The sequence below is a fragment of the Durio zibethinus genome, chromosome 1 (genome assembly GCF_047325235.1).
Source record: "Durio zibethinus cultivar Kanyao isolate XHJ-2024 chromosome 1, ASM4732523v1, whole genome shotgun sequence".
Lineage (NCBI taxonomy): Eukaryota > Viridiplantae > Streptophyta > Magnoliopsida > Malvales > Malvaceae > Durio > Durio zibethinus.
In genome coordinates, this window is record NC_143162.1 from 38,556,024 (window position 1) to 38,566,807 (window position 10,784).

At 32.6% G+C, this 10,784-nt stretch overlaps 1 protein-coding gene across 22 annotated transcripts; it reads right to left on the minus strand.

Annotated features, from left to right (window-relative positions):
* Window positions 1-363: 363 nt before the first annotated feature.
* On the minus strand, window positions 364-8,622 carry SDG25 (SET domain protein 25). 22 transcript variants are annotated; one of them, XM_089741765.1, is made up of 19 exons: window positions 8,345-8,622; window positions 8,010-8,144; window positions 7,422-7,917; window positions 7,195-7,307; window positions 6,707-7,003; window positions 6,274-6,621; window positions 5,811-6,194; window positions 5,140-5,655; window positions 4,601-5,042; window positions 4,357-4,509; window positions 3,838-4,262; window positions 3,619-3,741; window positions 3,433-3,513; window positions 3,264-3,317; window positions 3,032-3,183; window positions 2,820-2,859; window positions 2,661-2,717; window positions 717-887; window positions 364-629 (listed from the first exon to the last, which is right to left on the minus strand). In XM_089741765.1, the coding sequence occupies exons 4-16, from the start codon at window positions 7,195-7,197 to the stop codon at window positions 2,838-2,840; spliced, it is 3,000 nt and encodes a 999-aa protein (XP_089597891.1). In that variant the 5' UTR covers window positions 7,198-7,307; window positions 7,422-7,917; window positions 8,010-8,144; window positions 8,345-8,622; the 3' UTR covers window positions 364-629; window positions 717-887; window positions 2,661-2,717; window positions 2,820-2,837. The 22 variants fall into 22 exon arrangements, with proteins under 22 accessions (XP_089597891.1, XP_089597888.1, XP_089597877.1 ...); XM_089741762.1 differs by having other exon boundaries at window positions 717-1,800; XM_089741751.1 differs by having other exon boundaries at window positions 4,619-5,042; window positions 5,853-6,194; window positions 7,195-7,311.
* Window positions 8,623-10,784: the final 2,162 nt, after the last annotated feature.

Genomic DNA, 10,784 nt, shown 5'->3' on the forward strand with positions numbered 1-10,784 from the left:
CAGCAGGCATGCAGAATATTTCACACAAAATAACCTATTATTTTCATCCTCTTATCCCCTCCTTATCATTGTTTCAAATTCGAACTTTGACATATTTCTATGTAACTAAACTTATTACAGTCTAATGAAGGGATCCCATAAACATAAGTCATTGCAAATATTTCAATTGAAGACCGATAATTCAGGTTCAGACTTCGTATATATAGCTTATGATAGATGGGTCTAAATAAAATCCGTGTAAAATTTGGTAGCTTCTCAATGGATGTGTAGGGTTAAAATTTCCACCTCTCAATTCGTTTAAACAAAACGAATGTCTACGGTTGAGAGCACAAAAATTCCAGTAACCATCTTAACATAACCAAATGGGTATACAAATGACAAATATGGAATAAATTAATAAATAAAGCATGTTTGTACAAAAACTTAATATTCCAACTTCCAACATGTCAAGAGGCAAGAAATCAATAAACTGATTACAGATTCTAAGTGGAGTAACTCATCTGCAACAGTGTTGTATACAACAACGACGAACAGGGAAGTAATTCATCTTCCAGATGTAGGCAAAACACTTGATGCAAAATTACCACATCATCCACTCCTATTTGATAACTTTGCCAATTGCCCATTACCTGAAACATTCATCAATGTTCACAATTCATGGCAAATATTAGTCATTGGTTTCTAATTACTGCGATTGCATATTAAAGAGGACGCACCAGGTTCGGAATAACCCAAAGGCGAATCTTTTAAAACTCTGCACTTGAGACAACGGTGTAAGGACTCAACATAAGGGAGACTCCAACTTCAAGTAGATTTGAAAGAAAGTAAAGGCAATTTTAAAATCATTGTCCTAAAGATGAAGCTCAAAATCCCTTCACCATCGGAACCTAATCAAGGATGAAATAAATTGCAGTCATGCAGGTATGATTTTCGTCATTTTTATCAAAGATAGATTAAATGCCACAAGCTATAGGTGTAACACTAAAACAGTATGTATATAAAAAGATATAATCAAGATGTCAAATTTGAAGCTTTAGATCACCCAAAACTCTCAACCTCAACGACAGGCCAATCAACTATGGAACTAATTAAGCATCTCATGCCCATTAAGTATGGAACCAATATCTAATAGTTGATTGTTATAAATTAAAATGTAAACTGGCTGTCAAATAAATCTAAATTTAGTAAATAGTTTGATAATTAGAGAAACAATTGCCAATACACCCTGTCAAAGTACTCCGCCCAAACTCATCTTGGTACATTTCGCTACCAAAACTTTCTACTTGCACTCCACCGAGAGGCATTGACAATCTTTAAGAGGACTCATTCCAAGCTCATCTACCTTTGAGCATGTCAAGCTACAGTTAATCAAGAATGAAGGACATGAAGTAACTTGTAAGTTGAAATAACAAGAACAAATATACAAGTCGATCAATGGATAACTAAAAATAAATAAATAATTCCTTGTTAAATAAAAGACAAAAATATTTGTCTACACCCCTTTCGTCAAACTATGTTGCTTTGCCTTAGGGATAAGTATTGGGATTGGGCATGTGCCCCATACAGCTACTTTTTTTAGACTCTTCATATATTTCGAGGAGGGTTGAATTTCCATATCCATGTCCCTCAGATATGTTTTGTGAAAATAAAAGGTCCAGCAATAGCCTCCAAAATATCCCAAAAAGAAGACCGGGTAGAAGTGGCATTTTTATCAAACGAATACGTCTTTCAGCTATCATGTCCATCAGCCATCGGCCACCAACCATCATCAGGTATGTTATAACAATACATCCAGTATTACTGTGCATAATCCAAATGTTAAAAATTGGCAATCACTCCATATATTTGATGGGAATGTTCAAATAATTTCCTCTACTTATTCTTTAACATGTAGTCAATTTGTCAATCAATTATGAAAAACAGTAAAAACCATTTCACGTGAACCAATAACTTTGTTGACATGTCTTATTAGCACAATTATTGACATGGAAAAACTTTAGCTCAAGATGCAGTAACATATATACAAAAATTGAAACTAATAAATTAATAAAACCATTTTCTTTTATTTTTATGTTTTATTAATGCTTTCCTTCTTTCATTTTTTACATAACCAAGTCTTACATACAGATCCCCCCCATCCCTCTCTCTATCTAGGGAGTCTTGTAAATACAGCAGTATCTCTCCTCCAACCAATAGGTTCGCAAGGTTTTCTTTCTTATTACTCTGTAACGTTAGCAATGTGTCCTAGCCTCGTCCCAGATGTTTGGCTTCATATATTCTTTTTCTTTTTTCTTTTTTTTTCATACTCTTTGTGCAATGAGGTAAAAACCGTGGGCTTCATAGGTTAGGTCCTATCAGAATATGACTTAAAAGGCACCTTACCAGACAGAACAGAAACTCTATAAAACCCAAACTTCGCAACAATTGAAATCTCAGTGAATAATCTTGCTGCATAAATTTAAGACTGTTTTTCCCCCATTCTAGTACTTTCTTCTGTTCTACGTCTATAGACCTTTATTAGTACTTCCGGTATACTTTCTGTTGGTTCTTGTACCATTTAACCTTTGTGTGGCTGTTTAGCAGGTACTTCCCTGTTTCTTTGGATTAATAAAATCGTACTAAGAAAACGCATATACAACAACACTAAGACAATTACATACCCTGTGGCATCAATTGTTGCTGACTTTTCAAAACAAGAAACAAATCAATGGGATTGCCTACAAAATAAATACAATAGATAAGAAAACAGAAATCTGAATCAAATTAAGCACATACAAATGTCAGTAACACAACTCAAGGAACAATTTTCATCCACGTACATATTGGAAGTATGCATGCTAATTTAAAGATCCACGACACCTGTACAAAAGCAAGAACAGTTAGAAAAAAAGTGAGCTGGGAATAGCAAGTAGTGTGTCTAATTCCTTTTTAATCGGAGCTATGAAATGAATAATCATAGATAAGTTTTCTTTATGAAGCATCAAAATCAATGGAAATAAAATGCATTGCCACAAATCACATTGCATCTTACTTCTTTGAACCACAGTTGCAAGGAATTTTTTTCTCCTCCAAAGGAAACTTGTAGTTGTAAGTTATTTCTTCACCCGCAGCTATGTGCCGTTTTGCATAAATGAAAATCTTCTTTTGGCCTTCAACACTAATAACTTTTGTGTAACAGTTAGGCTGCAGTTCAAGTATTCTAATTAGCAGCACAATCAATCATATAAGTGGCAACTAATCAACAAAGCTACATCTTCACATACCTCACAAGAATGGTTTATAAATCTAGCAATCCCACCACGCTTAGTAGCATCAACCTACACATCCATGAAGAAAAATGTGAAGTCAAAAGATTGCCTCCAAAAACAAGGAAACTCACACCACAATTCTGCTCAAATCCACACCCATGCATTAAAAATTCGATATACTTACCACATATCCATCATCAAGTCTAAATAGATAACTACTACCAATTCCCATCTTCTCATAATAGCATTCACGTATATCAGATATCTATAAAAGGAAGCCTAATCAGTGGTCATCCATGAAAAGAGGAGGAATTGCAAAAAATTAGACTACAAAGGAAAACATACAAGTCTCTAAACAAGTCAAACTTACCCTTGGACGAATCAACTCTCCAACATATTCAATGACAAAGTCCTCAGCCTCAATTGGCTCAAGCGCAACAAGACCCCAGTCATGTATCTTGCTTCGCTGAAAACGTAGTCGTTTTTTCCTTGCCTAAAAAACAAAATTAAGTAATTTAAAAGCGACAAGGTCACATCAAGACATTTCAAACCAAAGATATTCAAATAACAAACATCATGTTAAAACCACCTTCAACTGTGTAGCTTTTAAGAGATCAGCACCCTCTGCAGCAGCAAGAAGATTGCGCAGCTTTACTCTGTTAGTTCTTGCAGAAAGACCTTTACTGTTCGACCACTGTGTCATACTATTAACCTCAGAACCTGAATACTTCATGTGAAGACATTGAATTCCTCTAACACAAGCTCTTTCAGCTGGACTTGCATTGAGTGACCATTTATGCCACTCCCAGCCATTAATTGAAGATCGTGCACATCCATCAGATCCAGGGCAGCAATTTGCTGTCCTGGATCTAATTGTGGGTATCTTTCGATCTGCTACCCCTCCAGAAGAAGAATGCTTGCTACCACAATTCACTACTTTCTGTACCTTGGTTGAAAGCAAAGGCGGCTCATCATTATTTAATTGCTTTCTTTTTACCCTTGATACCTTTGTTGCTGAAGACAATAACAGAAAATAAAGATTTAAAATAATGCAATTATTTAAGATAAAACATTGAGAATAAAAGAAAAGGAAAAAAAAAAAAAAAACCTTTTAGTGTTTTCTTGGAGGAATCATTAGTAAGCTCTCCTTCACTTCCAACAATATGGTTACGCTTGTCAACAATCTTCTCAACATCACATTTCAAAAAGGTTGATGCTCTTTCCCTGGAGACTTTAACAGCTCCTTCTCCAACCAACTTTTCTGCATAACATAGTTAATAACCATTAGCATTGCTAAGTTTGTTATCATCTTGTGCAATACCAAGAACTTATCAGATGAAAAGATGGCATACTTTGAATGGCAGCGGTACCTTTGTTTGTTGTTCGGCCACTTGCACTCTCAGATAATGAGTGATCATTAAGCAAACTATTCCTAGCTATGGTTTTCGATGACCTAGAAATACTAGATGACTGAGACAGACTTTTATTTATCCCAACCTTTCTAGAAATGGCTGCAGTTGGTTCTGGATCTGCATGATCCAACATATTTCCGGGAGCCTCTTTTTTTCTACACCTTTCAACAGGTTGATTCTGTGACCCATTGATAATAATGGACAGAGAAGATCCAATCTTCTTATGAACCAACTTTTTCTTGCGGTAATATGTACATTTACCAGTCACCAAAGATAATTCTGAGGAACCTGAACTCAGAGACTTCCTTGACCCCTCCCTGAGCTTATCTCGTAGGGCAGAAGAACCAGCAGGAGTTTCTCTATCTGCACTGAATGCCCTTTCCTGTAGCAAATTAAAAGTGTCAACGGAAATATTCAACCTAGTATCAAAATTTATGAGTAAGTTGCAGGAATAGAAGGTATAAAGCAGCAATCAATACCTCTTTGCCGTCAGCCTCACAGTGTTTCTTCAAACCACACCATGATACAAGAAACTGATAAAGACTAGCATCAACGAAAGATGATTTCCACTCTCTTAGTACATCATCATGGAGCTTCTGCCGACACATTGCCATGGCAACATATTCCCCAATCTTAGGGCTACGCCCATCCAATATTGAAGGTCGAAATTTACAAATTTGTGATGAAACAAGAGTCCCAGCATTATCCTCAAGCCCAGGAGGTGCTGGCTCATTAACTTCTTGTTCATTAATCACATCCCCTACATGTGCAAACAATCTCTTAAATGCCCCAGCCATAAAAGTATCCTGCCTTGTAGCATAAACATTTTCAGATACAGACTGACAAACTCGTTTCCATGATTGTAATTGGTTCTGTAGATTGCCAGATAAATCAGACATTTTGTTTGAACCAATCTTTTTCTCTTCACAACTGACTGAAATATCAAGCTCTGATGCAAGATGGCATTGACTGGAAGATCCAACAGTGTCTTGAAGCTGTAAAAAAAAATGTTTGTTTAAACTTTGGAAAGATATAATCCTTGTGCGCTATGCATAAGCACATATTGTGCTGTAATCTGAAAGGGAGAACCTACTCTCACTACAACTTTTTTAAAAAAATAGAAATAAAATGAAGAACCAACAGGATGAACCTTTTGTAACTCTTTCAATTCATCACCTATTGACAAACTAACCGATTTCACTGCTTGCTCTTCATCAAAATTTTCCTTCAAATTTTCATCATTTTCCAAACCAATTACTTCTCTCGCTCCACTTTTAACAAGATTGTCAACATACTTTGCCATAAACACCTTTGCAGAAAAATGGAGCTCATTTTCAACACCTTCCAGGATGCGTTTTATGCCATCATACAGGCCATTATAGCACAATGGAACGTTCTGTTTGGATAAAATTTCCTGCACAGAAGACGAAGATACATATGCCTTTTCTGCATAGTTATCTACAGCAACTGTTGCCAGTTCATAATCAGGCGGACAATCAACATCAGGAGCCATCAATTTCATCCCAGATAAGACCTGCAAAACCATTAAAGTATTAGTCCTAGGACATTACATAGTGTTTGCACACAGAGAATTGCATATAGGCTTTTCTTACAGATTTAGTTGTTACAGTTTCAGTCTCCTTCCCATGATCCATGGCCTCACTAGCAGACAACATAACATTAGCCTGACCAAACCAAAGTTTTCCCCTTCTCCAGGCAGAGGAATATTCAGCTATAATATCATAAAAGACAGCATTCCACATAACTTGCGTGCAATACTCAAAAAGCATCTTACAAACAACTGTATAAGAACCCCAAAAATTTTCAATGCTTCCAACAGATTTTATACTTGCAGGAAAATTTATATATTCTTGAATGCAAGAGTGGTTAGATACATTGTCGGAGCCTGCTGTACCGAACTTGGGAGTGCAATGAATACTTATTCCAGGGCCATTTTTAATCTGTATGACAAAAGAATTTGAGATTTTAAGATAAATAAACATCAGAATATTTTTTCTTTTTTTTTTGGGTGATTGCATACATTACCAGTTTGCCATCAGGAGAACTTTTAGCATCCTGGTTGAATGATTCAACCAGATATCTCTGAGATTTTTTTGCAGCAACAAACTCTGAGATCATATTGCTGATTATTTCATCTAGCATAACTCTACGAGCTACTTTCATAATCCCAGAATGTAGCTCAGAAGAAACTTCTTCAGAAATTTCCGATATGAAGTTCACTGATAACTCCGGTTCATTTTCAGCAAAATACTGACTACCTTTCCAAGCATTTAAAACAGACAACAATTTAGTGGGGCGAAACCTGTCTTCAGCATGATAAATCTGCAAAATGATAAATTAAAGCAAAAGAGATAAGAAGCAATACACCAAGTAAATACATCATGCCTACCACGATACATAAATCAAGTTTGCTAGAGTTCATAGGATCTGACAGTTGATACAAATGAACAGCTCATGCGGTTATCATTTGGCACTCACATCATCAGTCATAACTTTAGGATATCCAGGCTTACCATAACAGAATCTGCAAGATACCCATTGCAATGCCAAGAATACAGTTGTAGAAGGGAATGAGGCCCATGCTTCCTACACTCATCATCCTCAAACAACCAACGTGCATCTTCACCTGACTGGAACAAAAAGTGAAAATCATTCAAAAGAAGTTTTAGGGAAAAGAGAGAGAGAGAGAGAGTGAGAGAGAGAAAAACAAAGAGGTTGAAGTAGAAAAAAAAAATAATACCTGCAACTCAAATCTAAATGCTTGAGAACTTGAAATGAGGTGATCGGATGCATCAAAACCATTGCAGTTAAATTGTGATTGGGCAAGCGTGTGTTGGAAATTTGTAAGGGAAGATTTTAAATAATTGGAAGCTGTGGTTGAAGTGAGATACACAAATCCAGTTGCAACATGATCAGGGAACTGCCTAAAGTATTTTAAGGGAACAGGATTGATCAAAGTCCCATTGACTACAGGATAAACAGGGAGCTCATCAGGCAGGAAACCAGTACACAAACCCTCGTATAATTGCTGCTGGATGTAAGGACCACACAACTTCCCATGTTCATTTAGATACATCCATTCACTCACAAAAGAAGAAGAAGAAGAAGAAGAAGATGGTGCATAGCTGGAGTAACTCTTGTCTACGCATGGAGCTCCACCGCCATTACATGATTGTGGAATACCACTGCTATTGCCATTAGATTGGCAACTCATCTCCGTTGCAGATTGTTCATCACTGCCAAATCATGAATACGATTTGTTTAAAAAAAAAGACCTAAGAATAAAGGTTCAAGCAGAATCAACCAAAAAGTATGTTAATAATAATACCCGCGAATTGAAGACGCAAAATCTGCAGAGAGGCCTCGGATATCTGAAATTTTAAGCCGCTTTCTGGAAAAATATGAGTGATCATGACCGTGATCATATTCGTCAAGCGGTGATGTTGAGGAAACCATGGGTGGCCTGAATCAAATTCAAATCTAACTATCCTCGATTGGCATGTATGTATTTACTATTACAAAGATCAAAAGGCGATAACGGTGTAATGCGCAATACACATTCAATTAACCAGACAAGATTTACATCAGCATCTACAAATAGGATTACCCGAAATTCCAAGAAAAAAATTAAAACAAGCATGTGGCCATATCATAATCTCTTACCTGTACACACAGTTGAAAAAGCATCAACCATTGAACACTGTTTCTCACCCTTCCAATCCTTGCCGCAATCTGCACAACTCCAATGATTGGTTCCAATAAATTACTACGATTTTGCTAGAAATTTTCCAAACTCGGGGAAAATCATTGTCACCGGCGGGTCTTCGTAAACCCTATTCACGACTGATTGGCTTATTGTTAATTACGGAGGAGAGGAAATAAAATTCTGTCCTCCGACTTCTGACCTGGTCAGGCTTTTATCATTCACTTGTCTCGGCTACAACTGGCATTCGGATTTCAGGCCATCTTTTATGAACTTTTATTTCAGGCCTTTTTTCCTTCTATGAAATTTGGACTCTCGTTTCTTCGGTTCTCTTTTCCTGCGATTTTGGGCCAATATTTTTAACTCATTTCTCTAAACCCAATTTTCTTAGGCCTTCAAGTCATACCCTCCAAAGTCTAAATCAATATTATTGCTAATCATATATATATATATATATATATATATATTACGTTATACATAAACACCTTATAAATTTTGTTGTATAGATACTTATATGAACAATTCTTTTTAAAAACACACAAGTAGTTTTTAAAAGAGTAAGAGATTTTTTTAATTATTAATTAAATAATTTTAAATTTATTTAAATATCAAAATTATTTAATTATAATGAAAAATCAAATTAATCTAAAAATATATTTTTTAAATTAAAAATATGAAATATGGACTTTATCTTCTTAATAAATAGTTTTTGTTGTTTATTAAATAATCTTATTTAAAAAATTATTTAATTATCAAAATCTTTCAAATATATTCAAAGTTTACCAAAATTAAATTTATTTAAATTTTTCAACAAATTTCTTTTTCTCTTAATTTAAATTAATAAAAAAAATATCTTTTCAAAAATTTAGGTAAAATATTAAAAATTTAAATAACTTTACGTAAGATATTAAAAATTGAAACAATTTTTTTATATTAAATCTTTAAATAATAAAATCATCGAAAGAATTATATCCATCTTAACTCTTAAATTTTTATTTTAAATATATGCAAAAAAAATTGATTTCATGTTTATCCCTTATTATATTGATTTTAAATTTAAAAAATTAATTTATAAATTATCAATTTAATCCTAATTGCCACTAAATAAATTTTTTACAAATTTAAGACTATAAATATAATGAGTTATATCAATTTTTTATTTGTCCAGTTTGTAACTTTTTTTCAAGGTATTTTATATTAATATTATAATTTATTTTTATTTACAAATTTTTTCAAGATATATTTATTGCTATTGCAATTTTTTCTTACAAAAAGTAATATTTTTCAATTTATTTTTTTACGTATTTTTTAATATTTTTCATATGCTGTACAATAATTCAGACAAAATTACAAAAGTGAAAATATATTAATATTTTTATTATTTAATTCATCATTCAATAATATATATTTTAAAATATATATATATACCGTAATCTTATAATATATTCAATACGTACAAATACTCATAATGTTAAAGCATATGAAATTGATAGACGCAATCATCTTTTGATCTACCAACAAATATAATCTCACATTATATAAATATTACTATAGATAAGAATGATCAAAAGGGAATACGACATTTTCTTCTTACTGTTTTCAAAAATTTTATTTTTTAATAATAAATTAGTATATATGAATTTTAAATATGTTATAAAATTTAAAATTTTAAATATAATTTTGAAAAAAAAAAATTTATATGTATATACTCATATTAAATAAAAAATTATTTCATATATTGCATAGATCATAATCCAATTATTAATATATTAAATTGAAGAAAAAAAACATACAGCTTGTATATTAGACAATAGCACACCCGCTATACGGGTGAAGAAAAAATCAGTATTAATTCAAATGGTACGCATGATTACACTTTTGAAGGTTATAGGTTAATTCAAATGGCATATATAAAGATTTAAATATATTTTCTTTAAGTGAGTTAAGTAAACAGGAAGACAAAAAAAATTAAAATTTTGAAAAAATTTTAAAATGAAAGTGTTTTATCAATTCACAGTATTAATATTTATAATTATATTGTTTGGATAAATATTTTTAAAGGTTTAAATATTTAAATTTGACTAGATAAAAATAATTATAATATTAAAAATGGAATAATAAAAAAATTGAAAAAAATACAATATCGATGTTATATATTTTTAAAAATATATAAATATTACTAATTACGTAAAAAATAAAAAAGTTAAATAATTTTTTATTAAAAAAAATTACTTGAAAACACAAAATAAATATTTGTATCTTATTAAAAACTAAAAATTGTACAAATTTCACCTCTTCTATTTTTTTAAAAATTGTAGTTTTTATTTACCACTAAAATAATTTTATTTTAAAATTTTAAAAAGTTGTCTACAAATAAAATTCCTGATCAACGGAATCGAT